The 27,744-nt window shown below is 49.1% G+C and overlaps 3 protein-coding genes across 11 annotated transcripts in view; 2 read left to right on the top strand and 1 right to left on the bottom strand.

The window, feature by feature from the left end:
* Uimc1 (ubiquitin interaction motif containing 1) overlaps positions 1-4,610 on the top strand; it is a 110,359-nt gene extending 105,749 nt beyond the window's left edge. For all 6 annotated transcript variants that reach the window (XM_074058719.1, XM_074058723.1, XM_074058722.1 and 3 more), the window contains 4 exons: positions 809-980; positions 2,616-2,679; positions 3,609-3,651; positions 4,156-4,610. In XM_074058719.1, coding sequence (XP_073914820.1) covers positions 809-980; positions 2,616-2,679; positions 3,609-3,651; positions 4,156-4,366 — 490 coding nt within the window. In that variant the 3' untranslated portion in view covers positions 4,367-4,610. The remainder of the gene's footprint in view (positions 1-808; positions 981-2,615; positions 2,680-3,608; positions 3,652-4,155) is intronic.
* A 138-nt stretch (positions 4,611-4,748) lies between these two features.
* Positions 4,749-26,580, top strand: Hk3 (hexokinase 3). Of its 3 annotated transcripts, XM_020162790.2 has the most exons (20): positions 4,749-9,698; positions 9,779-9,857; positions 12,914-13,035; positions 17,450-17,612; positions 17,793-17,947; positions 18,028-18,147; positions 18,239-18,334; positions 19,389-19,488; positions 19,568-19,751; positions 20,249-20,404; positions 20,547-20,780; positions 21,107-21,402; positions 21,511-21,650; positions 21,733-21,852; positions 23,440-23,535; positions 23,749-23,848; positions 25,296-25,479; positions 25,581-25,736; positions 25,933-26,166; positions 26,255-26,580. In XM_020162790.2, exons 3-20 carry the CDS (start codon positions 12,940-12,942, stop codon positions 26,397-26,399), a joined length of 2,775 nt encoding a protein of 924 aa, XP_020018379.1. In that variant the 5' UTR covers positions 4,749-9,698; positions 9,779-9,857; positions 12,914-12,939; the 3' UTR covers positions 26,400-26,580. The 3 variants fall into 3 exon arrangements, with proteins under 3 accessions (XP_020018379.1, XP_073914817.1, XP_020018382.1); XM_074058716.1 differs by lacking the exon at positions 4,749-9,698 and having other exon boundaries at positions 9,706-9,857; XM_020162793.2 differs by lacking the exons at positions 4,749-9,698; positions 9,779-9,857; positions 12,914-13,035; positions 17,793-17,947; positions 18,028-18,147 and having other exon boundaries at positions 17,471-17,612.
* Unc5a (unc-5 netrin receptor A) overlaps positions 26,555-27,744 on the bottom strand; it is a 60,166-nt gene continuing 58,976 nt past the window's right edge. For both annotated transcript variants that reach the window (XM_020162794.2, XM_020162795.2), the window contains one exon: positions 26,555-27,727. In XM_020162794.2, the coding sequence (XP_020018383.1) occupies positions 27,562-27,727 (166 nt within the window). In that variant the 3' untranslated portion in view covers positions 26,555-27,561. The remainder of the gene's footprint in view (positions 27,728-27,744) is intronic.

Genomic DNA, 27,744 nt, shown 5'->3' with positions numbered 1-27,744 from the left:
TCTAAAGCTAAGTGATCTTACATATCATGTTCATCAGTGGGTTCTGAGAATTATTCGCTACAGGACCTTGGGGAGAATAGTTCTTTCCTAATAGGGCTGAAGAACTAATTGAGAAATTATGTTTAATGGGCCTTCTACAGTACCGACCACAGAGAAAGTAGTTCATTCTTTTCCTTTCCCCGTAACATTGGCCATTTTCACCAGTAAACCTTATTTCAAGGACGCTCTTTCTTCTCTTTCCCCAAACTATGTTGCTATAAAAAGAAAAAATATTATGCATGTGAAATTATGTAAAAACCCCTGGAAGAGCCCCATGTTTTAGTAACTTCCTATATGATGTTGCAGGCTGTAGAATTAAAGAAATTAGCATATAGACAGACTTGATTTACTAATCAGACAAGTTCATCCACCATGGTAAAAATGTTATCTTGCTTTAATCCTCTTGTGCGCCCTTTCCTGTTGAAATTTTAACTTCTCTTTGAAAAATGATTACACTTAATTTCAGAAGAGTTTGACAGAATATTTTATGTCTGGGGAGCAATCAGCATTGTTTGAAATAGTTAGAAGAGCTGATTTCATTACCATCCCACTGCTACAACAGCAGGATTCAGAGAAACAGTCAGGGAAAACTGCTAATCACTCAGCCCTTTTGATTGGCATTGGGTTAGTTTTATTGGTGATCCTGCTGAGCAAATCTGCATTGGTTGACATGTCTCCTCTGTAGAGTAACATTGACACACCTGCAGGAGCCCAGAGGCAAGAGCAAATCTTAAATCTTCTTTTTCTTCTTCTCTTGTGATTTGGCCAGGAATGAGAAATGTTATATCTGCAAATCCCTGGTTCCACTCAGAGAATATCAGTGTCATGTAGACTCCTGCCTACAGTTTGCAAGGGGTGACCAAAGAGATGGGCCTGAAAGGAGTGGCAGAGCATATCCAACTGCGCAAGGAAAGCGACCGCAGCGACCGAGGAACCCAAAGGTATGTGCACAGTGCTTTGGGGAAGGCTACCTAACCTTCCTCAATTCTAAGCAGGCCACAATTCTATTCTGGTTTTCTTCTTTTTTTTTTTTTTACTTTTTCCCTCCCCTCTTCTCCCCTTCCTTCCATTCTGTTTGTCTTGATATAAGATTTGTACTTTTTAAAGCTATATTTTCTTTTAATTTTAAAAGTAATACATGCTCATCATAGAAAGAAATGGAAAGTCCAAAACAAATACAAAGAATCAAGGGAAATGTCACCAATAATTTAGCTCAGTGACAATAGCTTTTAATATTTAGGCCTGTTTTCTTCCAGACTTTTCTCCTGTGCATTTGAATGTAGTTCATTCTCATTCTCCCTTTCTCTTGCTCTGTTTCTCTATGTGTACACATACTAGGTACAGTACGGTACTGTATATATATGCTTTATACTATATTACATAAGTGTTACATAAAGCATAATTTTTCTATCTTGGATTTATAAAAACTTAGATGTAGCATAAACATCTTTCTGAGTTTATTTTTAGACTTTTTAAAAAAAATTACTGTTAGTGTTTGAATTATGTAGGTGATCACTTAACCATTGTCATATTGACAGTTAGGTTTCTTCCCTAATCCTTCTGTATTATAAGACTGTTTTAAACATTGATTTGCTTTGTACCACCAATCATTTCCTTAGTATCGATTTCCTACAGTGGAACTATCAGGCCTATGGATATGAACATTTTAAAGTCTTTTGAAATGTACTGTTTCAAAACACATATGAGATCAACTGTGTTGAATTCCTTGTGTGCTCAGCCATGGCAATCTACATGTATGACCCTGATCACTGGGAACATGGATGTACTTTCTGGGCCTTTTGATGAGGAATAAAGAAGAACAAGTCTTGGTTTAGAGAGTAAAGATAAAGCAGCAGCCCCGTGTTCTGGGACAACTATCATAGCAGTCACTACACACACTAAATGGGGAGACCATGTTCTGTCACATCAGCAGAAGGGGCCCTCTCCATGAATGGGATGATTTGGAATTGAGGTTTATAGGCAAGTGCTTACTTATACCAAAGAGCCTGTTTATTCACTTAGACATCACTGCCTGTAGAAACCACCTCAAAACTGTTGTTTTGTATTTTATTTCATTTTATTTAAATTTGTGGTACTGGAGTTTGAACTCAGTCCTTCACCTTGAGCCTCCCCCCCAGCCCTTTTTTCTGAAGGGTTTTCTGAGATAGGGTCTCCCGAATATTTCCCTGGGCTGGCTTTGAATAGCGATCCTCCTAATCTCTGCCTCCTGAGTAGCTAGGATTACAGGCATGAGTCACTGGCACCCAGTTCTGTTTTGTATTTTAAATCTTCCCAAAATCAGAGGCTGCTGTTCTTTGAAATAATTTTGGTGGACTGGATTGGCTTGATGCTGGTATCTATCCTTGGGTTATATTCTTGGCATAGAGATATATTTTTTGCATTATAGTTTGCCTTTTTCCTTGCTTACCTTCATTTATTAGACAGCAGAAGATTTCCCTAGAGTTGTGCCACTGCACCTCTTTTCTTCTGGAAAAAAAGGTGTGATCTATGCTAAGGCAGTTGTATTTTAGATTCTGCCATGAAATAACCCATTCGTCTATTTTTCTCTGCCACAGGAAAAAGGCCACAATGAAGGCCGACTCCTCAGTTTTTTGGAACAGTCTGAGCACAAGACTACAGGTGAGGACTCAAGGACCATTTTTCTGGGCTTCTAAGGCCTTCCAATGGAGATAGACACTGTTAGCCCCCTACTGTTTATTGGGATTATTATAAGTGTACTTTTGGCCTAATCAGTCAGCTTTTGAGACTCAGTCTGGGTCATCTTCTTAAGGAAGATGCGGACATACTCTGTCTTAATGTCATCATGTATTTCAGGACTGCCTGTTGAACCGTGAGGGGAAAAAAAAAATTCCAAATCACAGGGGCATAATACAGCCCCAAGTAGACCTTCTGAAAGGAACAAATGTGGAAAACAATACATGCAAACATTACTGTCTCCTCCTGATATTTTGTGTGTCATTCATGTGTTACCTTTAGCCTAGTGTCCCAACCTGTGTTCCTGAGGATTATACGAAGTGACTCCTCTTTGTGCCTACTATTTAGGGAGCATTAGAGTGGGTAGGTCAAAAGCATATACCAACTTTACAGATTACAAAGATTGTATTTAGTAAAGCTCTAAATACAAATAAATGTTAGCTGCTATTCTTACTGTCATTGCTCTTATTAAAATTTACCACATGCAAATGAAAGAGGAACTCTTGCTGGAGCCTGGTGAGATTTGCTTCCATCTAGTTCTAAAAGTTCATTCCCACCAAGCAAATCTGTTGTGCCTTACATCCTGCTGCCTTTAGATACAAAGTCGTGAGTCTCTCTGCAGGCGGCAGATTTCCCCTGGCAGCTCTTTACTGCTCAAGTCCAGATTTGAAGTAGATTCATTCACAAGTGTTCACCTTGCTGTTTCTGCAGCTGAGCCTATTGGATGCTGATGCTCACATTCCATTGGTTTGAGGAATAGGCCTGATGAAAACAGTGTGTAGAACACAAGAAGTATCAGTTCAGTGAGAAGTGGTATGATTACCAATATTGTTACTTTTTCTCACCTGTCACAGATGCAGAGATAAAGACAAAGTCTTCAGAAACAGTAACCTTCAGGTAAGTTGGAGTGTGCACTAAGGTGTAGCTGTCAGCAGTTCTGAAAGGTGCAGGTCTGGTCCTGGGTTCTTTGTATAGTGTGATAGTTAAACTGTTAAATAGAAATGTGATATCTCTCTCTCTCTCTCTCTCTCTCTTTAACTCTGGTGTATCTGGGTTAAGAATTGGGCAGGTAGTTCCATTCACTGGTGGTGTTACAGCAAGTAGAGCAGAAGCTATGTTTTATTCCTCTGTGCTTTTCTATCCAATCTGCCTCTGATCTTCTGACCCAGATCTCGGGCAGCTTAGGAATTTAGGTCTGTGTCAGTCCTCTTTCTGTCAGTGCCTAACTGTGTGGCTTTAGGTTATATGATTTACCCAGTGCCCTCCTCTGTAGCAGCAGAGGAGGTTGAATTACCACAAAGATTATGCGTACAATATATTTTAAGGGTCCTGGTATAATGCACAGCACACACGTGGAGCTTAGTAGGTGAGGAGTAAAACTGAATTTCCCCTTTCTTTTAGGTTGCCTTCACTTGGAGTGGAAGAGGCAGGTTGCAGCAGAGAGATACAGAGTTCTGTCACACAGCTCAACTTAAATGAGTCTCCCATCAAGTCTTTTGTTTCTATCTCAGAAGCCACAGATTGCTTAGTGGACTTCAAAAAGCAGCTTACTGTCCGGCCAGGTAGCCGGACACGAGCCAAAGCAGGCAGAGGAAGGAGGAGAAAATCCTGAATTCCTAGGCTCCTAAGGTTGACAAAGCATTAGTAATAGGGGTGGGCCATATTCATTAAGCCTTAGTGGCCTTCAGTTCATTGTTGGGCAAGTTTTCACCCTACAGTTTTCACCACCAGCACCTACTCAGCATCCTGGTTTTTATGTTTTGTATTATCTATACAGACAACTGTGTATAGTATTCTGTTTTATAACAGTCTGTTCAAATTTACTTAGGTTAAAAGAAAACAAATATATTTATCTATGTTTGTATGAAATCTTATTTCAATAGGTGGGGATTTTCCTTTTTTCCTCTATGTTGTGGAGTTTGGGGTTGGGATTTTTAATTGTAGAAGTGGTTTTCAGACTCATAAATTATGTTTCTGAATGAATTTAATTACTACTCTTTGACACACCACTTATATTCACTTAATCTGTACTACACAATTCTGAACACTGTATGGTTGCTCCCTTAACTGTTTGGGCATTCAATCCCACTACTGATTCTGTTGTCCCTTCCATTCGGTGATCTGTAACTTCATCTTGTCCTACCCAGTTAAGAATTCTCAGCCAGAGTCTAGGACTTTAAGAGATGTGTCCTGCATTCTTCCTAGGGGGTTATAAGTGAGCACTCTGGTGTTAGTTCCTATGCAGTTGTTTTTTCAACATACATTAGCCAGTGGGGATACCAAGCAGAGTCATCTTTTCAAACCAAGATCGGTTCTCTTGCCAAATGTCACAGTGGTAAAGCAACTTCTGTTTCAGTAACATTACTAAAATAAGGTACACTGTCAACCAAGTTGCCTGGGAGCTTTCAGCACAGATTAGAGATGTGGTCTGTCCTCAGTGCCTGGGCAGACTCCAAACACAAGATGCTGCCAAATGACAGAAGTAATTACCTAAGGGGAACCATCAAACAGGGGTGCTGTGAAAGTTAGCTTTGGCCCCACTTGATTGAAGTTTTTTTCTTTTTTGGTTGTTCTGGGGTTTGAACTCATAGTGCTTACTATACAGGCGTTCTGCCACTTGAGCCATGCCTCCAGTCCCTGATTGAAGTATTAATGAAACACTGTGGAAGGTAACTGTTGACCAGGAAAGGATCTTGGACGAGGATAAATCTGCAGACTCTTCTAACTTCTGATTTATCATGTCTAAAGTTACCTTTTATTTTAAAAGGAAAATGAGATGTGTGTTAGACTGGGGAGTTCACAGGTAGCTGCAATGTAAGACCCAGCACAGGCACTAAGGCACTGTGTCCTGTCTAGGGCCTTTTGTACAAGCTCTTTGAGTAAAGAGTCAAGATGGCAGGCTCTTGTCTGTTCCTTCCATAGATGATGTCTAGCTATTGGATGGAGCTGACATTATAGCCAGTATCACATATATAATAGCTGTTACTTTTTGAGCAACTGCTGAGGTCCAAGTAATATATGTACCTTCATTTACTCATAACAACCTTTAAGAAGTAGGTATTATAATCATTTTCAGATGAGGAAAGAAATGCTCAGAAGAACAAATAAAGTAGTGAAACCACAGTGTCCCTACTAAAGAAAGTGCTACATTTTGACTCTTAGCACTAATGGTTTTCCTTCTAAGGAAAAATAGTTTGTCAGATATGTCCTACCAACTTAAGGTTTGCTCATCTCTCCTGTCATTAAATGGCAATTTATTGGAAGTAGACCTCTATTAATAGGGAATAGTGGTTTATTTCTGTCTGAAGATACGAACAGAAAGTGCTGCTTCAAAAACATGAATTACTTAGCTTAACGTTGAGCAGTAGTGTGGTTCTTCTGAAAGATGGGAAGCAGCTTATACTGCTAGTGTTGCCAACTTGTAAGACCAGGAGGTCTATGAACTTCATAAGCTGTTGTTATAAATTGGGGAAGAGATAGGGACTTCTGTGTGTCTAACACAGCATTGTAGCTGTTACTTCATTTCATCCTTACAACAGTCCTCCAGCAGAGGCTGTGGCTAGCCCACTTCCCCTGAGCACTGTGCTCCATACCCACAAATTCCTATTGTAAGTACCTATGACTCTACCTAAGGATTTCTCTTTCCACAACTTGGAGGTGTCAAGGAGGTAGTGCCCCGGGGAAGCTGTCAGCCAGTAAAAATGGAAGTTGGAAGATAAATAGCCCATCTCCACCCTTCAAGTGTAATAACTGAGGCACATTCTGTGCTTCAGGGAGCGCCTGTTGGATTGGACCTCAGTAGCTCCCATATGCAGTAATGGCTTCTTTCCCTTGCTACCTTGCTTCACATTCCCCTTTCAGGACCAGGACTGGTAAGGGGCCTCACTCTTGGTTTCATGTAAATGCAGGGTTAACACTTACATGAACTGGTGAGGGTCTCTTTATGCTCTGCTTCCTAGGCATCTCACTTGAATCATCCTAATCCTGACCCTCTCCTGGGTCCTTCCCAAAGAAAGTATTTCCATTCAAGTTAGGTCTACTTCTGGAGGGCTCCAACCCAGAAATAAATCCTTTGGTCTACTTTAAAAACATACTTGAAGGGTTGAGTCCTCTCAGAAGTAGACTTGAGGAGTCCTGGCAGTGGTGGTCTGGGGCACATCCTCACCCTGGCTGGAGAGACTACCAATGCTGCCATCAGCGTGAACCACAGCTGGGCCTTTCACATTCAATTCCGTTTTCTCCCTCAACTGAGCAAAGTCAAAAGACTGGAACCCAGGCTATGTTGATGGTGACAGCCAGTCTGCCTTCCCCAGTGCCATCCCCCTCACTTCTCTGTCAGAGTCTATATGCCTGGTTGGTACCCAGAAAGCCACAGCAGGGCTAGTGTCTGCCATGTTATAGACCTAGAGCAAATACTATGGAGGAAATAATGATTTATATATGGAAAACCAAGACTTGCGGAAGTGGAAGGTGTTGATCAAGTAACTGGAAAATGGGATGGAATTCAACCAGAGTTCATGCTGTCTATGCTGTACTACTTCCTACTTGCCACAAAATTGATGACTCCATAGAAATTTGAGGCTTGGATAGGCTCATTCTTTCACTTTCTTTTTTTTTTTTTTAAATGGTACTGGAGTTTGAACTCAGCATTGTGCTTGTGAAGCACAGTGAGTCATACCTCCAGTCCATTTTGCTCTGGTTATTTTGGAGATGGGGTCTTGTGAACTATTTGCCCAGGTTGGCCTTGAATTGCAATCTTCCCAATCTAACCTTCCCAAATAACTAGGATTACAGGCGTAGCCATTGGCACCCAGTAATAAGCTCATTCTTGCCTATGAGGCAGGGCAGTTGATTTTAGCCAATGGGAATTTTTTTCTAGGGGGAGAGTTTGGTAGTACTAGTGGGAAGATGGAAGAGTGTAGACACTTGAGTGGAAAGTGCCAAAACCATATGCACCAGGAAGGCAAGAAGAGGTTACTTACTTCCTCTCCATTTCAAAAGCCCTGAACATTATGGTTGTAGGATGGGCCCTTTAACAAAAACTAACTACATCAGGTCTAGAACCTGGTTCTGAAGCTCCAATGGTGAATAAAAAATTGGGAGCCCCACAGTATTAGCAGGTAAAATGAACACATAAACAGATGATATTAGCAAACTTGTAAATACAGTGATACTAGCAAATCCAAGATGCTAGGGATTAGGAGGCAGCCTCCCAGCCGTGGCCAGGTCTGGGAAAAGTTTGTCAGGGAAGGCTTCCCACCGCTGCTGCTGCCACTGCTGGCTGAGCTGTAAATGTAACAAATGGGGAAAATTGGGTGAAAAGGCTGGAGACGCTAAAGGGGGAGTCATGCCAGACAAATCAGCAGGAACAAATATACAACAGAAGCAGCCTTATGCCTGTAGAAGGGCTGCAAGGCATATCCAGAGTATAAAGGTGTGAGGGCTGTTTGGGGAGTCTGTGTACCTGGCTGCAGGCAGGTACAGAGTAGGAAGGCTCTGGCCTCCCAGCCGAGCAGTGGTAGCCCAGCTCTGCTGTGCTTACCTCTCCACCTTCTACTGTTCCTTCTGAATCGCTAAAGATTGCACTAAGGGGCTCTGAGGCAACCTTGTCAAGACTTGTCCTTCCCCTTGTTGGTCGGTAGCCATCTGGTGTCTGCCCGAGTACTGCTGGCACCTGCTGTGCCTCTGCTATAGCCAGCACTGTCCAAGCTGCTCTTGGACCTGAACACCAGCTAGTCTCTCTCCATTGGCCTTGACACAGATCATCCCTAGCACTGTGACTATGGGGCCAGGGCACCCACTTCCTTGTGAAATGGACACAGGGCTTCCAGAAACACAAGGAGTCCTGGCAATGGTGGTCTGGGGCACATCCTCACCCTGGCTGGAGAGACTACCGATGCTGCCATCAGCGTGAACCACAGCTGAGCCTTTCACATTCAGTTCCGTTTTCTCCCTCAACTGAGCAAAGTCAAGAGACTGGAACCCAGGCTATGTTGAGGGTGACAGGCAGTCTGCCTTCCCCAGTGCCATCCCTCACTTCTCTGTCAGAGCCTGTATGCCTGGTTGGTACCCAGAAAGCCACAGCAGGGCTGTTGTCTAACATATTTCCAGGCCTAATCATGACAAAGCTGATAGAAGAGCCATATCCCTGGTCTCTCCACCCTGGTGCAGTGGAGGCTTTGTACTATTTGGATAATGGTAGGGTTATTGCTAGCGAGGTAGCCTAAAGTTTTAAAGGTTCTGCCCACCAGTTTGCCTGAAGTAAATTGTTGCAGCATGGTTAGTCTCCTATAGTAATAGCCCAAGGTTCTGTGCATTGAAGGAGACTAGTTCAAGAACTAAACAAACAGCTCTGTGGCTGATAGCACCACAGAAACCCCAGATTTTCAACAGGGAAGGCACCGCTCTATCTTGTGAATCTACTCTGTAGCCTTGGCCTGCCGGCTAAAGGCTTGACTCCTTAGTGTGGCTGTCACCTCTTCTCCCATGGCATATCCCACCTATGTGTATCCTCTGTAGGGCCTGTGCTGCACCCCATTCCATGATGTCACCTGTGTGTGTGTGTCCCAGGACTGCATACAGGCTCTCCTCTCTGTGAGAGGACATCTCTGTCAGCAAGCTATTCTTAAAGGCTTTGCTTCCTCAGCTTGCCCTGCCACACTCTGGCAGTCACGCCCTTCCTTATGCCACATTCCCCTCTGTTACAACCTTGCATTTCCTAGACTAGTCTTCTGCTCCCTTCCGGGGTGAGTTACCACCTCAAAACTCAGATTCCAGGAGCCTCTGAGCAAGCACTGCAGAGGAGGTGGTCTTGGGATTCTTGATCCAATTCAGGCTCCCAGCTTCCTGTGGTCGTCTTGCTCAAGTTTGCACCATAGCCCGCCTCCCTGAGCTCCTCTTAGACCAGATGGAAGGAAGTGCATCTTCCTGAAGTAGTGTGTCTTGTAAGCCATGGCTGAAGGGGAGGGTGGGGCTTGGAGATAGTGTAACTCAAGTCACCCTGAGTTTCACTTTTGGGGCACAGACCAGGATCACTGTGATACCTCACATTGAGAGAGAAGAACTCAGATCTGAGGACAGTGATTGTCTGCCACATCTCCCAAGTAAGTGCTTCTTCTAATTCCTATGTCCTCCATCCCCAGCCCTCTGTCCTCAGGGAGGACCAAGCCACTTGTCCTCAATGGTGATGGTGGCTCTCACTCTCATCAGGGGTCTCTGAGATACCTTTCAGGAGGCAAACACAACTAAGGGAAGCCAAGAAGCCCTTAGTTCAAGTGTGCGCAGACCCTGGGCAATGAGGGAGACATGTCCCTCCCCACAGGATCCCTCTGCTGAAAGAGGCCTGAAACTTTGGCCTAGAGTTTATGCTGGGGTCTCTTGGGACAAGCTTTACAGTCTGGCACGTGCTGAGTAAATGTTGACTGCGTGAGGGCTCAATGAGTGGGCAAGTGAATGATTCAGCCAGCTGGGCCTTGAGCAGAGGGGGCTGTGTGTGAGGTTCTTACCCCTTTCCAGAAGTAATTGCCTCAGATACCTCATTTTATCCTTGGAACAGAATGTCGCAGTCATAGAATGAACATTCCATGTTGCTATTTGACAGAACTGGAAACTGAGCATAGTTGGAGATTTTTCAGAAACTAATTTCTTGATTTACCAAACAAACAGATGAAAAACCTCACCACTCCCCTCCCCTTTCCAGGGTTTTGCTGTTTGAGGCCGGGTCTTGCTATGTAGCCCAGTCTGGCCTCAAACTCATGATCCTTCTGCCTCAGCCTTCTGACGGCTGGGACCGCAAGCCTGCGCTGTTACACCCAGCTCCCCACTTCCAATTTTACAAAACTATTAGCATGTACCTATGCCCAATCCTGTGCTGGTATAGAAGATGTAGAGGGGACCTAAACATTCCAAGGAATTGGACTAGCCCTTCAGACTTGGGGAGCAACTTGAATGAACATTGGAAAGTAGGAGCCAGGGACCTTGTGGTGAGTATGACGGGTTTGAATGGTGTGTAGCAAGAGGAAGCCTGCAGTGCTACCGTTAAGAAGGAGTTGTGGGCTTTGCACAGAGGGAACTGTCACAGTAGAAGATTTGCTTCCTTTTTAATGGGAGACAGAGCTTAAGTATCAAATGATAAAATCTATTTCAGCAAAGTCACTTGAGTGAGGCAAGGAGATGAGCAGACTCACAGCAGAGGCTGTTGAAATTGTCACACTGTAGTTGTGAGGGTGGGGCAGAGAGGACACACAGGAAAGCTCTTTTCCAGAGTCCACATTTGGTCCTAGGAGGCTGCTCCCACTCCAAACTCCAGCCACTCTGACTACCAGCTCCCTTTCTCCTGTTTTTTTCAGTCTTTGGTCAAGTTCTCCACATCTGGAAGGCTACCCCCATAAGCCCCTTATTCCCTTGCACAGAGAAGGTGAGGGATGTGTACAGGCAACCAGAATGACTGTGTGAGTGAGCAAACCTTGTTGCTTCCAGTCAAGAAGAACAGGAGTGGGGTTGTTTTTGGCAGGGGGTGGAAGGGGGGGAGTGGAGAAAATGAATGTCACTTTTACTGCTGAGTTTAAGGAGTCTCTCCAGAGCTCTCAGATAATGAGGTCTAAAAGGTCATTGTAATTTAGGATTTGGCTCAGGTTGGAGTTGATTTGGTAGCCCTGAAGGAGAGATTTTAATCAGAGCTTGGGGATGAGTGAGAAAAAGAGTGTGGAGAAGACATGGCCAGAAGCTCAGGGACCCATTTTGTCCCATTGTGCAGAGGCAGAGGTGTGACTGACAAAGACTGGGAGAGACCCAGGAAGGAGACCCAGGAGAAACTGGCTGTGGAGCCAAAGAAGGGCAGTGTGGCAGCAGAAGGACCAAGGGAAAGGCTTGGGGCCCAGCAATCAGGTCCTACGTGACCACATGGAGTGTGGAAGGTGGGGAGGAGTTGCAGGGGTGGGAAGGTACTGTTTCCAGAAGTTTTGCTGCTGCAAGGAGAGGTGAAGTGGTCAATGGACAGGTGCCTGGTGCCATCTTGTGCCCTCCTCTGTGTTTCCCTTCTCCTCTACCTCTGAAGGACACCCGAACCACTGCAGGTTCCCTCGGAGACTACCTGGAACAGCAACACTACCTCTAGCTTGGATATGCCAAAAAACAGACATTTCCAATCTCTTCCAGTGGATGACAATTTACTCCATTAATCCTCACGAGAGCATAATGTTTTTCTTGCTGTCAAAGAATTTCAATTCAGATTTGGCTAAATAAATCTGTCTGAACACTGAGCAAGTTATTTTTACTCTCATCTCATTTGCCCCACACTGCCCTATGACATGTGGTCCCATTTCACAGATGGAGGCCGTGAGATTGGGAGACCTGGCGCAGCTGTCTTGTGCCTCTGAGCACAGAGCTCTTTCCACTCTGCTTCCCAGCACTTTCCCAAACCCACCCATGAACTGATGTGTGCACTGTGTTTCATAAGGCAACTCCCACAATAGCCTTGTGAGGGTAGATATTATTTCCTTCCACTTTAGAAATGATGAAGCTGAAATTCATAGTCACAAATGCCATGCCATTAGTGGAACCCCTTTCTAAAGCACAGGTTCGATTTCAGAAGCACAAACCCCTTTCCCTGTCTCCCTGTCACCTTCAGAATGAAAGTCATGTTTCTGAACCTGGCCTAAAGGCCAGCCTGCCTGCTTTTCTGACAGATCTTTGGTCCCTTCTTACCTCACACCCTCTGGCCTCTTGTATGTCCCTGATCTCCTAATCACAGCAGCATGTTCATCCACATGTGAACATCTCTGTCACTGCCTGTGCCAACCCTACTACGATGGCTGGTAAGGCTCCGAGGTCCCTAAGAACAGGGCCTGCATCTCTTTAATGTTCACCCCAGCATCCAGCTCACCAGGCATCAGGAACCAGTGTGTGTGTGAATGAGTGACAGAATGAATGAACACTTGAACTTGAAATCAGCCTTCCCAGTGCTCTCTTGGTACACTTGCTTCTGGAAAATAACTGCCTCCTGATTGATTAGTAAAGCATCTCGGATGGTCAGAAGTTCTAAATTCCACCCACAACTTTCTGGTTCCCTGCAGAAGGAAGGAAATTGTGGGTCTGGATTCAAGCCTCTTAGGGCCTACAGAAGAAGTGATTGACCCTGGCTGTCCCTTTTCTCCTATAGGTGGCCAACCCCCATTGTGGAACCACATGGAGGCCAGTGGGCCTGCTGGGTTGCAGGCTGGAGAAAGGGCCCGGGGCTGCCCCCAGGAGGGCTCGCCACGGCCCTCAGACAGCGCAGAGCTGGTAAGTTCAGCACTGGGTTCATACTGGGTTCATACTTCTTCAAGGCTGTCAAGAGCAGGATGACTGGGGATGCCCCACAGGTCACTGGAGTCATACTCTTGAGGCCTCTTTCCAATTACAGAGCTGTTCATCTCTGATCTGGCACCCCTCTCCAAACAACTGTAGCTTTGGGGCTCACAGAGGTGAAATGACTTGGGTTTAAGGCATGACAGGAGCTTGAGCAGAGGTGTGTCAACTTCAAATATAACGTTTGTCATCTTGCATGCAGGTGCTACCCCTGCCCCTAGAGGACTTTTGGCATGTCCAAAATGACTCCTCCCAGGGTTTTCTTGTGAAAAGCTGTGTTCTGAGCCTCTTCCTTTCCCACTTCTCCAGTCCCTCCTACACTTCTCCTCCTCCCATGGCCCCTGCAGTCAGGCCCCAGGGGTGACTGTAGTGCTAAACTCCTCTTGGGTTTATGCAGCCTGGGCCACATAGCTGAGGCTTACTGAGAAGTTTCTCTTTTCCTTCCTTTTTTTTTTCCTTCCTTCATCTTGACCAAGGTTTAGAAGCCCTTGCCTATCACACCCTTGAGCAGGAAATGCTTGTGTAAGATATTTCACATTTCTTGGTCTCTGTTTCCCCATCAGTAAATGGAGGAAAATAAAATTGAATGCTCCCCCGCCCCCGGAAGGATTAAAGGTCCTGTACAGAGAAGACACTCATGAGAGGGTTGCTGAATCATTCTGTGAAGTTTCTGAGTTTTTCGGCTTGTTCTGACATCTGCTCACTAGTCTTGTTGTCCAACTGTGGGGGCATCACCCCTCACGCTCCCCCTCTCCCTTGTCCAACCTGGCCCCAGACCCAACTATAAATGTTTCCTGTGTCCAACCCATAGCTGGGCCCCAGGAGTGAGCAATGACTGCCTTGCTATCATCTCCCTTTTCACTTCTTCCCTGTCCCTGTGAGATTCCTACACAGGTCCCATATCCTCCCTGCAGGTTCTGTTCCATGCCCCTGCAGTTTAAAGAATTCCCTTTGGCCTTGAGGGACTTCACAGGGATGCCAAGCTTCCTGTGGCCTTGGTCCCCACAAAGCACCCAGGCCTCACCTTGGGCTCCTTTCCCAGGTTGAGAAAAGGTTAGTTAATCACATATTGTCAGTGATCAGCTCCATCTCAGTCCTTCCTCAGCCCCTCCCCAGCCTCTAAGTCTCTTTTTGTCACAAGAGATGTGTGGAATCAGGCTCTCTAGGCAGGTTGGGTCTCGTGATCTAAAGCCAGGGAGCCAATGCTTCGTTGAGCCTTCCCTTTGTACGAGGTCCTGTGCCACTGCTTCATGTCTACAGTCTTCCTGATCCTCACGGCAGCTCTGAGAAGTGGACACTTGAGAAAGGAGGTCATTTGCTCAGACAGGGGAGGTGATGGGTCCAGACCTGCCAACACAGCAAGTTAATTAAAGGGGCCAGCATGGAAGCCATATTGGACTTGTGCTTTCTTTTAGCTTTCCCTGGCTGAGGTCTCCTCACTGTTCATGGGGGGCAGGGAGAGGAGGCTCCAATAGCTTCTCCTGATTGGTGTGTGCTATACCAGAGTCTGCTGTCCCTTCCTTTCTTCTTTCCTCCGTTCTTCCTTCCTCCGTTCTTCCTTCCTTCCTTCCTTCCTTTCTCTTTCTCTAGCTCTCTGTCTCTCTCTCTCTATGTCTCTCTCTCTGTGTCTCTCTTTCTCTCTTTCAGTGGTACTGAGTTTGAACTCAGAGCTTTGTGCTTCCTAGGCAGGTGCTCTACTTCTTGAGCCAGGCCTCCTGCCTTTCGTACTCTGGTTCTTTTGGGATAAGGTCTCACTTTTTGTCCAGGCCAGCCTGGACCGCAATCCTCTTTTTTTTTTTTGTTTTATGACCTCATTTTTGTATTATTATTCATATGTGCATATAATGTTTGGGTCATTTCTCCCCCCTTCCCCCACCCCTTCACAATCCTCTTATTTTAAGCTTCTCACCTTTGCTGGGACGATGCACATGTACAACTTGTCCAGCTTTTTTCTTTTGATATGGGGTAGGTATCATGAACTTTATTGTCTGGACTGGGTTAGAACCTCGATCCTCCTAATCTCAGCCTCCTGCATTGCTTGGGATAACGTGTGCGCTATTATGCCCAGCTATTTGTTGAAATGATGTCTTGCAAACTATTTGTCTGGACTGGCTTCAAACTCTGATCCTGCCTGTCTTAGCCTCCCAGTTAGCTAAGATTACAGGTGTGAGACCCCAGTGCCTTGCTTTTCTTCCATCTTTCTGTGGCTTGGTCATCTCATAGTCTTCCCTCTTGGACTTCTCACTGAACACAGGAGGAAAAAGAAGAAAAACATCAATCTACCCAAACCATTGAATTCTCCATAACCTTGCTTTTTCACCAAGCAGCACTAAAACACTTGGCCCATCTGAACAGCACTTTACACTTTCATATACACTGTCCACTTTAGTCCTATGTCACCACAAGCATCTAATAAACAAATCCTGAGACCAACTGCTGTTCAACGTGGCCCTGAGAGCCACAAACCAGACATGGTCCCCAGTACTGGGGGACTTCTGAGTGGTATCATTTTGTATGGGAAATGACTGAGGCTCAGAGAGAGCTATGACTTTCCCAGGATCACACAGTCAGAAAGGTGCTGGGCAAGTTTTCTCTTGTTGGTTCATCTGGAGTTTCCTTCCTCATTTTCAGCAGCTTTGGGTTCTTTTCAGAGCAGATGGTCGTTTTTACAAAGCTTCATATCAATGTGGAAACATCTCTGGAGTTTTCACAATCCATTCTATACCCCTTCATAGCTCCTTGGGCTAGACCCTCTCCAAGCCTCCTTCCTCATTTGTAACACGAATAGCCACTCCTAGTATACCTGGTGGCTGGAAGCACCTGCATCATAATCACATAACAGGATGTCTGGCACGCCAGTTAGGATTATTCACCTCCTTTGGGATCTGTTTCCCTGTCTCATCCTAAAGCTGGGGAAGGACTGAGTCCTCCTCACCTCCCTCAATAGACAGCCTCTTCTCCGAGGCTTCTCCCTGAGTGCCAGGAAATGGTCACCTTGGAAAGTCTAAGCCAGGGAGGGTGGAATCTGGTGGACTGTGATCCTACAATGAATCTTGGGAGGTTATTGGGTTTATTTGACAGATGGACAAGAGGGCCATCCACGGAAGGTTTCTGCACACAGAACTGAGATTCCCAGGTCTCTTCTTCAGCTCCTGGGCTTCTGGTAGAGAACCTAGGATGTCATGTCCTCTGCCATCTCCAACCTTCTCATTTCTTCCTTCAGGTTGATCCCTTCTCAGCCCAATCTTTCCTCCAAGCTATCCCCTTCCTTTGCAGAAAAATCCTTTAATGCCTTTCCCTAGCATTTCAAATGGCTCACTCCCTCTCTTCACTTAGGTCACCTTCTCAGGGAGGTCCACCTTTGGTCATATCTAAAGATATCTCTTAGCTGGGTGTGGGTGGCCCACACCTGTAATCCTAGCTACTCAGGAGGCAGAGATCAGAAGGATCATGGTTTGAAGCCAGCCTGGGCAAACAGTTCCATGAAACCCTATCTCGAAGAAAACCCATCACAAAAAAGGGCTGGTGGAGTGGCTCAAGGTGAAGGCCCTGAGTTCAAACCCCAGCACTGCGAAAAATAAATAAATAAAGATATGTCTTTCTCCCTGATCACTTTCTATCACTACCAGAACCATGTTATATGATTATTTGTGTATTTTCTGCCTCCCACCCTGGAATCAGAGCTCCATAGTGTGGGACTTGGTTAGTTCTGTGGTGTACAGTGCTTAGAATAGTGCTGGGTACGTAGCAGGAAAATGGTCAATGTGTTGGGAAGAGTGACCAACTGAAGGCGCATCCTCTACTATGTGGTCTCAGACTCGAGTCTGAGAGTGAGTTAGGAGAGGCAAGCACTTGAAGTTTGTTTATGCATTTGTCCATTCGATGACAGCTCACACAGAAGCTCCTGCTCCTGCTCTGGGTATTAAGGACCAGAGAGTAATCAGTCATGGTGACAAGAGGGAGGTCTTGCAAACCCTGGATTCAAGGAAGTGGAGGGACTGAATAGAGGATATAGGAGCTGAGAGGGAGCACCCAGACATGGTGCAGGAGGTGGGAGGTAGCTTCTCTCCACTAGATGGAGCCTTCTGAAGACCCAGGCACGGGCATAGGCTGTGCATAGTAAAGAGCTAAGGTGTGTGAAAAGGTGAGGAATAGGCTGGGCAGGCCCTAGGAAGGCCAGTGAGGCTTAGAGAGGGCTAGGACAGGGCTCTAGCCAGCCCCTACAGAAGTCAAGGGACTGGAAGACCAGGTGTGAGCTGCACAGGGCAGGCCTTTGCTCTTGTTGGAGTTGGGGGATCTGGCCAGTCCACTAGGGCTCCCACCTACGTGTCGGCTTGCTTTTCCCTAGGTGCAGGAGTGCCTGCAGCAATTCGAGGTGACGAGGGCACAGCTGCGGCAGATCCAAACCAGCCTCCTGGGCTCCATGGAGCAGGCGCTGAGGGGACAGGCCAGTCCTGCCCCTGCTGTACGGATGCTGCCCACATTTGTGGGATCTACTCCACATGGCACTGGTGGGCAGCCAGAGAGTGAGGGGATTCTGAACTAAGGGCTGGGGGCAGTTCCCAATCCCTGTCCACGATCTCTAAGTTCCTCTTAACCCCACTTCTTGGGCCTTGGGAATTTTTCTGGGAAAGATAGAGGGCTCTGGTCTTGCCAGCTGTGTGCCTTTCTATCATTTACTTGCCCTTTAGAGCAAGGAGACTTCCTGGTGCTAGAGCTTGGGGCCACAGGGGCCTCTCTGCGTGTCTTGTGGGTGACTCTGACCGGCATTAAGGGCCATAGGGTAGAGCCCAGGAGCCAGGAGTTTGTGATCCCCCAAGAGGTGGTACTGGGTGCTGGCCAGCAGGTGAGTGCTCAGTGCCCGGCTTTGGTGCCTTGGAGCTGGGACTTATGTGGGCAGAGCTAAGCACTCCCCTTGTCTCACAGCTCTTTGATTTTGCCGCCCGCTGCCTGTCTGAGTTCTTGGATGCACATCCTGTGGGCAATCAGGAACTGCAGCTTGGGTTCAGCTTCTCCTTCCCTTGTCACCAGACACGCCTGGACAGGGTGAGGAGGTAGGGACATGGGGACAGTGAGCAAGAGAGGCTGCAGGCCTGTGGAGGTTATCGGAAGAGTGACCCTGTTTTTCTGCCCCCAGAGCACCCTCATTTCTTGGACGAAAGGTTTTAGGTGCAGTGGTGTGGAAGGCCAGGATGTGGTTCAGTTACTGAGAGACGCCATACAGAGGCAAGGGGTGAGTGCATGTCCAGGTGATGGGATCTGTCCTGGCTGACCTGGGCTTGGCATCCACAGGCTATGACTGTGCCTCTGGGAGGTCCTGCTTTCCTTTCTTGTCTACAGCTTAACCCTGGGATAAAGTTGCTATCATTCTCATTTTATAGACCAGGAAACTACTGGGCACTGGTGGCTCAAGCCTATAATCCTAGCTGCTCAGGAAGCAGAGATCAGGAGGATCATGGTTCAAAGCCAGTCTGGGCAAATAGTTTGTGAGGTCCTATCTTGAAAATATCCAACACAAAACAGGGCTAATGGAGTGGCTCAAGTGGTAGAAGACCTGCCTAGCAAGTGTGAGGCCCTGAGTTCAAACCCCAGTGCCATCAAAAACAAACAAACAAAAAGACAAGGAAACAGAGGCTAAGAAAGATTCAAATAAAATTTCAGGATCCTGAGGGGGAACAAACATGAAAAGACTTTGGCCTTGTCCTGAGGGTCCTCACTGTCTAGCAGGAAAAAAAAAAACAGTTTAATAAAAGTTTGTCCCTGTGTCCTGATGTCTTTGGCAGCAGCAGGGACTTGAAGTTGAAGAAGCTTGCCTGGTGCTTATGCTGAAGCTGGGGAGGGAGATTTAGTCTATGCCAAAATCTGGATGCCAGAGAAAGGCAGAGCCAGCTGGACAAACCCTAGCAATGGCTAGAAGAGAGATTGGAGGAACGGCTTGGGGAGCTAGGCCAGGGCATGGGCGAGGCCAGCTAGGAGCAACCTTCAAGAAGGTGCTCAGGCTTGTCAACCCCATCCAGGTCCTATGGGGTGCACTGGAGGTGAAGGCTGAGGGTGGGAGCCTATGACCCTGAGGGCCTGAGTTGGAGGAAGAGGAGCTGAGAGTAGAGGAGGAGGAGGAGAAACTTCTACAGGATAGAGTGCAGTGTGTCTGTGTGGGACATGCAGACATGTGTTTTATGGATTCTGGGTATCTCCATCAAAGCCAGGGCCCCAGTTCTGCCCATCCCCCAGGCACTGCACTCTCATCACCCTCACTGGTCCTGACCTCTGCCTTCTTCACTGCTCAGACCTACAACATTGATGTGGTTGCTGTGGTGAATGACACAGTGGGCACCATGATGGGCTGTGAGCCAGGTGTTGGGCCTTGTGAGGTTGCGCTTATCGTAGGTGAGCCATGCTTGTTTGAGTTGAGAGGTGGGGGTGTGACTGCCTGGTGGGCAAGCCCTGATGGAGTTATCCCTCCCAGACACAGGCACCAACGCATGTTACATGGAGGAAGCACGGCATGTGGCAGGCCTGGATGAGGACCGGGGTCGCACCTGTGTCAGCATTGAGTGGGGCTCCTTCAATGATAATGGGGCCTTGGGCCCAGTGTTGACTGTCTTCGACCATGCCCTGGACCATGAGTCCCTGAATCCCGGTGCCCAGAGGTGACCTGCACGGGGAAGAGGGGAGTGACTCTGCTTTAGTCCCTGTCACTACTCTGACCCACCGCTTCTGCTGCCCCTGCACGGAGACCCTTAAACCCCTCCCTCCCATTCTGAGGGTCTGCAGGTTGCCCCTGGGGGGCCCTGGCCAGGCTCAAAAAAGAAAGGCCTCAAGGTTCTAGAACACAGATTTTTTGATCCTTGGCCCTCCCTTATTCCTGACTGGTTAACCCTGACAGGTTGTGAGTTGAGGGGTGGGAATTTCTGAGCCAGGTGTCCTGTGCACTCCTTGGGTCTGGCTGCCACTCCAGGAGGCTCCTGAACCTAATCTGCGTCAGAGGGGGCAATACCCACTTGTTCCCTGGGAGGCTATATCCTTCTGGAGCCTCCAGTCTGGAGATGTTGAAGAAAGTGGCTCATGTTTGGGAACTCTGGGAGGTGGAGTCAGGTAGGCCAATGGCCTGGGAAGGCCTTTGTCCAGCTACCCTTTCCACCTGCAGGTTTGAGAAGATGATTGGGGGCTACTACCTGGGTGAACTGGTGAGGCTGGTACTGGCCCATTTGGCTCGGCGTGGGGTCCTCTTTGGTGGCTGCACCTCACCCGCCTTGCTGACCCGAGGCAAAATCCTCCTGGAGCATGTGGCTGAAATGGAAGAGTAAGTGGGGCAGGTGGGCAGCTCAGACAGGGGATTCTTGACTTGGGAGTTGCCTGTCCCCAAGGCAAATGTGGGACTTTGGTGGGGTTGGAAGCTCCTAGGATACCCGAACCCCAAACCAGCACCCTGTCCCTTCCCCCAGACCCTCCACTGGGGCAGCCCGTGTCCACGCAATCCTGCAGGACTTGGGCCTGAGCCCAGAGGCCTCAGATGCTGAGCTCGTGCAGCAGGTGTGTGTAGCTGTGAGCACGAGGGCCGCCCAGCTCTGCGCAGCTGCTCTGGCTGCAGTCCTGTCTCGCCTCCAGCACAGCCGAGAGCAGCAGACACTCCAGGTGGCTGTGGCCATTGGAGGCCGAGTGTTTGAGCGACACCCCAGGTATGTGAAAATACAGCTGTGTGAGCAGGTAACACGAACATCTCTGTGTTAGTAATACACACCCAGAGGGCAGTCTGGGATCACATGTGCAGGCCAGTGGATACCAGTGGAATCCAAGCAGAGTGAGAGCCAGACTGGGTAATGGGAGGCCAGAAGACATCCAAGGAGAGAAAAGATGCTGCTTTTTCTGTGTGCCAGGGAAGGGGTGCTGGGGACACTGAAGGTATGCGTGGTTGGGGCACAGAACAGATTTAGGATTGAGTTGACCCTGGCCCTGGGGGGGGGTCAGATGCCAAACTGGGTGCAACTGGTGTGTGTCTGTGTAGGTTCCACAGCCTCCTGCAGGACATGGTGGTGCTCCTGGTACCAGAATGTGATGTTTCCTTCATTCCCTCTGTGGATGGAGGTGGCCGGGGTGTGGCAATGGTGACGGCTGTGGCTGCCCGCATGGCTGCTCACCGGCGCCTGCTGGAGGACACGCTGGCGCCGTTCTTGTTGAGCCGTGACCAGCTGATAGCGGTGCAGGCACAGATGCGGGAGGCCATGGCCAAGGGACTCCGAGGAGAGGCTTCTTCCCTCCGCATGCTGCCCACCTATGTACGGGCCACACCTGATGGCAGCGGTGAGCACCTGGCCTGAGTGTAGGACCAGGAGATGGGCTCCTGGAGGTCACAATGTGTGCTAGGGCTGGACTAGCTCTGTTCTGGCACTGAGGGTCTCTCCCCCACAGAGCGAGGGGACTTCCTGGCCTTGGACTTGGGAGGAACCAATTTCCGGGTCCTCCTTGTACGTGTGGCCAAGGGAGGTGTGCAGATCATCAACCAGGTCTACTCCATCCCTGAGTGTGTGGCCCAGGGCTCTGGACAGCAGGTACTCACAGCTTGGGCCCTGAAGCCAGAGGTAGGGGAAGGGCTGGGATGGAGCCCAGCACCTGACTTGCACCACCCTGCAGCTCTTTGACCATATTGTGGACTGCATCGTGGACTTCCAGGAGAGGCAGGGCCTGACTGGACAGAGCCTCCCCTTGGGTTTCACCTTCTCCTTCCCATGTCAGCAACTTGGCCTGGACCAGGTAAGGGAGTGGGGGTCAGGAAAAGTGATTCCAAGGGCCTCCCATCCACATATCCCTCATGGAGTCGTCAGGAGGCCATAGAAAAGTTTGAGCAGGAGGATAGCATGGCTGGGGTAGCCTGGTGGTTATTTTAAAAGGGAGGCATGACTAGAAGTGACCAGAGAGTGACCACGGGAGAAAGAGCTATCTTTAAGTATAAATGAAGGAAAGCCTCTCTGAGGAGGTGATCTAATGAAGACTATGTCCTTTGAGGGGTGAAAGGTTAATGTTCAGCAATGTGGGGCCTCCCTTCCCCAGGTAGGGGCTCCTCTCAGCTCCACAGCATCCTTGGCTGGGCATAATGTGCAGACATCAGGTAACTAAGGGGTGTGCCTGGGTCCCAGCTCTCGGGGCAGTTGCTCTGCCAGTTCTTCTCTCAAAGAATTGACACTTCCCTCAGCTTTACCTGGGGAAGGAGAGCAGATGCCTTCTCTGCAATCAGATCACTCAAATCCCTTGGTTCAGGATGGAGGGCATAGGACACCTTCCTCAGGAAGTCATCCTCTGCCTCCTCTTCTCCACACCAGGGAGTCCAGCTTATCTGGGAGCAGGGATGTTTTGCTATAGGACAGAGACCATTATGTGGTCTCTCAAACTGGTTCTCTCTCTCTCTTCTCTGTTCTCTCTCTTTCTCTCTCTCTCTGGCTTTTTGAGATAATGAGCATAAACTATACTCTAGCTGCTGTACATTGGGAAGAGATGAAATATCAAGGGAAAATTTGGTCAGTGCTTCTACAATCTCCTGCCTCCAGCCAGGGGTGCACGCCTGTAGTCCCAGATACTCAGGAGACTGAGGCAAGAGGATCACTTGAGACCAGACTAGGCAATATAGCGAGACCCCCATCTCAGAAAACAAAAACAACAAAGTCTCCTGCTCGAAAGATTTGCAGACCTGCTTTTGATCGCTTTCCCTTGACAGCTGTGGTCTCTCACTCACCCTCCTTCCCCTCCCTCAGAAACACACTAAGAAAGTCCTTTCAGACACAGTGGGACTGCTGTCACTAAGTGCAATCGCTCACAATAAAGGTGTGTCTGTCTCTTCCCCTCCCATCTTGCCCAAGTGTCTGGCTTTTCCATTAGTCCTTCACCTGTCTCTGGAACAAATAAGCGAATCTCATTGAAATGGCTGAGAATTCTTTCCTTTGAAGTGACTCTTGAAATTTCTTTCGGGAAGGGTGGAATCTGCTGATATTTGGGCCTCTGAAGTTCATCTGTCTTCTTTGTTGCATTCAACACTCACTTTACCAGCTCTGTACATTCTAACCCAATTACGACAAGCCATTCCTTCTGGGCAAACGTCTTAAAATGGCCAGACCCTCAGACCACCTGGGCATTCTGCAGCTAACAATGGAGAACACAGGTCATATCACTATTAATAGGGTGCTTCATACTGAAAGTCTCCCAGGGAACTGGGAGGGGGCAGAAGGCAAGGCTATTGACCAGTGGGCAAGGACTGCTGCTCAGAGAGGGCAGAAATCCTACACTTCTGATGGCATTCAGGCTTTGGGGAGGCAGAGAGGAATTTATCCACCCTTGGTTTCATCCCAGGGCATCCTCCTAAACTGGACTAAGGGTTTCAACGCTTCAGACTGTGAGGGCCAAGATGTGGTATGTCTGTTGCGGGAAGCCATCAGGCGCAGACAGGTAGGAATCTGCCACCAGGGGATGCTTTGGGGGACAAAGTGTGGTCCTGGGCCTGGCTCACAGTGCACACTCAGTGTGCAGCAGGCCTGAGGGGAGCAAAGGGTCGTCTGCTTCCTAAGATGGGGGCCCTCTACAATAGAGACCTCTGGGTCCAGCGCTGGTTGCTGTGGTAACCCTGTTGCTCGGCAACTAGCAGCATCCTTTTGTGTGCAGGCAGTGGAGCTGAATGTGGTTGCCATTGTCAATGATACGGTGGGGACCATGATGTCCTGTGGCTATGAGGATCCCCGTTGCGAGATGGGCCTCATTGTTGGTGAGGAGGGTTCCTGTCCTTTTGTGCCCCTTCTGTCTAATAATTTGCTGCCTCCCCGTTGATTTCATGGGTTGGATGTTCTCTGGCCTTAGGATGTGGGATTGTTCCTGTCTTACCCAGCGGGGCCCTGGAACTCTATGTTGGGCTGGGAGTCTGGAGCTGGGGTGTTTAGTCCAGGCCAGTTGCCGATTCACAGCTGCTGAATCTTTCTGAGCCTCAGTTTGCCGATCTGGCAAATGCATCTCTGGAGTCATTCAGATTTGGGTGGAAATCCTAGCTGTGCTGCTTCTACCTGTATCACCTCAGGCAAGTCACAGAGCTCAGTTTCTTCATTTTAAGATTCAGACAATACCAGTGCCTGGCTCAAGGAGTTACGAAGATGAAATGAGAAAGGGGCAAAGCGTAGCACTGGGACTGGCTCACAGTGCACACTCAGGGTGAAACTGGGCATGAGCTATGAGTATTCTTCAGTCAGTCAAACAGTCTAAGTCTTTATTAAGCACCAGATGGAAGCTACATGAACCGACAGGAAAACATAAAAAAAGGGGGAAATCTGCTTTCTCAAAACTGACCATCCAGAGTGGGTTAGTGGCAGTTAGAGTTGACTGACTCTACACAAGTTTGGGTGGGGGGACAAGGCCAAGATCAGAAAGGAACAGGTTCTGGGACGAGTAGGACTCTGAAATGAAAGCCTTGAAGGACACAGTTTAACTAGACATGGAGGAGGTTCCCAAGTGCCTTGGGCATCTCTCTCTTAGAACTCAAGGCACATGGTGGCCTCCCATGGATGGGAGCTTCTTGAACGCAGGGCATGCCTTGGGTAGATGCCAGGGAGAGGTGGACTCACACTGCTGTCTAAATAAACTAGAGGACAGAGCAACTCCAGGTGGGGCCAATAAGGGGGTCATCTGCCCAGAGCAGCAATGCCTAGGGAAAGGGAGCTTTTTGTAGCAGGAAGCCCCACCCTATGTTCCATGTCTCCATAATGTTCTCTGTGCTTCACTTAGGGCCCACAAAGATCCTATCAGAATTGGCCATTCATCGCCCAACTTTGGGCCAGATTCTAGGGTTCCCAGTGTTGGTGTTCCCTGTGTCCCCAGCACCAGCCCACTACCAGATAGTTTGACTAAAGGTCTAGAAGGTGAGTGGAGGGAGCCTCAGCTTCTTACCAGCAGATAGTGGGGGCTAGCACATTCCCAGGGGAATGACCTGACTGACAGGCACTTTGGATAGCATGGTAGATGTACTGATGGCAGTACTGGTAGGGAAGCCAGTGGAGGACCTATGGGCTTGGTGCAACCAGGGACATCAGGAAGAAAAAGAGGACCAGGACTAGGAAGACAGCTTGAATGTGAGGAGATGGAGAAGTAGGGAGTGACCCAGAATTTTGTCATTTTGGAGTGGGAAGGGCTCAAAGGGCCTCCCACCCTGTCTGGCCTCTCTGCAGGAACTGGTACCAATGCATGCTACATGGAGGAGCTCCGGAATGTGGCCAGTGTGCCTGGGGACTTGGGCCACATGTGCATCAACATGGAGTGGGGTGCCTTTGGGGACGATGGCTCACTGGACATGTTCAGCACCTGCTTCGATGAGAATGTGGACCAGGCATCCATCAATCCGGGCAAACAGAGGTGTGGGCTGGGTCCAGGCAGTGGTGGCTGGCAGTGACCAGCACTGGTGACAGTATCTGGTTGGGGTCACCTGCATGGGGTAGACACATACATTCATGCAGGTTTGAGAAGATGATCAGCGGCATGTACCTGGGCGAGATCGTCCGGCACGTCCTCTTGCATTTAACCAGCCTTGGAGTTCTCTTCCGGGGCCAGCAGACCCAGCGCCTTCAGACCAGGGACATCTTCAAGACCAAGTTTCTCTCTGAGATTGAAAGGTACCCAAGGCCCAAATTGCAAAGGAGTGCAAAGGAGTCTTATTTGCTCACTATAGGTGTATTGTGTTGGGGGGGTGTTGGCTGCTGTGGTTGGTAGGGTTCACTCTGGAGGGTAGGGTGGGAGATGTGTTGAGGGAGGGGGGAACTCATACAAGGACCCCCACATTTCTGTCTTCTCTTCCTTCCTGGCCCCCAGTGACAGCCTGGCTCTGCGGCAGGTCCGTGCCATCCTAGAGGATCTGGGGCTGCCCCTGACCTCAGATGATGCCCTCATGGTCCTAGAGGTGTGCCAGGCTGTGTCCCGGAGGGCTGCCCAACTCTGTGGGGCAGGCGTGGCTGCTGTGGTGGAGAAGATCCGGGAGAACCGGGCCCTGGAAAAGCTGACGGTGTCTGTGGGGGTGGACGGGACCCTTTACAAACTACACCCTCAGTAAGTTTGGTGAATGGGCCAGGCAGGGAGGCAGGGCCAGGTGGGGCCTGGATGGCCGAGGGTTCACTTCAGCCTTTTTCTCTCACAGCTTCTCCAGCCTGGTAGCAGCAACCGTGCGGGAGCTGGCCCCTCGTTGCGTGGTCACCTTCCTGCAGTCAGAGGACGGGTCTGGCAAAGGCGCGGCTTTGGTCACTGCCGTTGCCTGTCGCCTTGCTCAGATGGCCCGCGTCTGAGGAAATCTCCAGGAACCATGGGATCTCAGTTCTGGCTTTGCTGGACCAGGGCCCAGGCCCAGCCATTCCCAGGACTACCAGAACAGCCCATGTGTTACCCCTCTGTGGCCTCAATCCTCGAACCCTGGCTTTCCTTGACAGAGGTAGCACTCCGGTTAGCAATATATATATAATTTATTTACATTCACGTCCGCTAAAATCCCTACGTGCCCCGGCGGCCGGGCAAGGCTGTGTACATAAGGCCAAGTGTAAGTGCACAAATGCACTTAAGACAGAGTCAGGACACAAGCTTCACATGACAGGCCCCATGCGGGGGGGCACCGGCCAGCCCCAGGAATGGGCACGGCACACACACTCGCCATTGTACAGCCCGGGACTCCCGTTGCATATTCACCGCCCCGCTGGGCAGGGCACCTCGAGGCTGGGGGCAGGGGAGGATCAGGGAGGAGCCGTCAGTTGTCCCTGGGTGGGTGGGAGAAGGGCAGCATATGAGAGGCAGATGTGTACCGACACCGGGCATGAGAGACAGGAGCAGCCTCTGGGTGTACAGCAGGAGATGTGTGTGGTGGGGGTTCTGCGTGACCCAGGAAAGGGGTGCAAGTGAAATGAGCACACGAGGCATGTGTGGTGGTCGTGTGCCTGAATCAACCCAGGGGCCGACCCCTGTCCGGCTGGGGCCCCTGATCCTGCAGGTTTGGAGCCGGGCCCCTTGAGTGTGCCGCCCACCCAGCAGGCACAGAAATGCTTGCATAAGGCCCAGCTCAGGCAGGAGCTCAGGGGCCACATCCCAAGTCCAGTGTGTGCGTGTGTGCCCATGTGTATGCGGGGCCCCAGGCGAAGGACAGAAGAGGTAGCATCACACGCACGTACGCACACACAGATGGGCTGGGCCTGGCCTGGACTCCAGGCACTGTCCACCCTGGGCCCTGGGGCCAGGGCAGAGTGTAAGCAGGTAGCTGTGCCTGCCAGGCCAGGCAGGCCATGGAAGGATGAGTGTTCGGGCAGAGTCTGAAGGGCCAGCATTAAGGGACAATGTGGGCCAGGAGGGGCCTGTCCAAGCAGCTCTCCCCAGTGTGGGGATAGGGCCCCTGTCCGGCTTCTGCCTGTCCCTGGCAGGTGCCAAAGCTGGTGAGAGTGTAGGCGTTTACAGGCCTGGTGGACCTCAGCACTCGGCTTCTGACACTGTGAAGAGGCCAGCGTCTGGCTGACCTAATCCGGCCACTGCCGCTGCCAGCTGGCTGAGGTTGCCATTGGGGAAGTGCCGTGCCTCCCACAGGTTGAGGATCATGGCTGTGGGGCTGGGCTTGGAGGCAAAGAAGCTGAGATGGCTGAGGAGAGGAGGGAA

This window comes from Castor canadensis, chromosome 16, assembly GCF_047511655.1.
Source record: "Castor canadensis chromosome 16, mCasCan1.hap1v2, whole genome shotgun sequence".
In the NCBI taxonomy this organism is placed as follows: Eukaryota; Metazoa; Chordata; class Mammalia; order Rodentia; family Castoridae; genus Castor; species Castor canadensis.
Note: the sequence above shows the minus strand (reverse complement) of the source record. Positions and strands in the feature narration are given on the sequence as shown.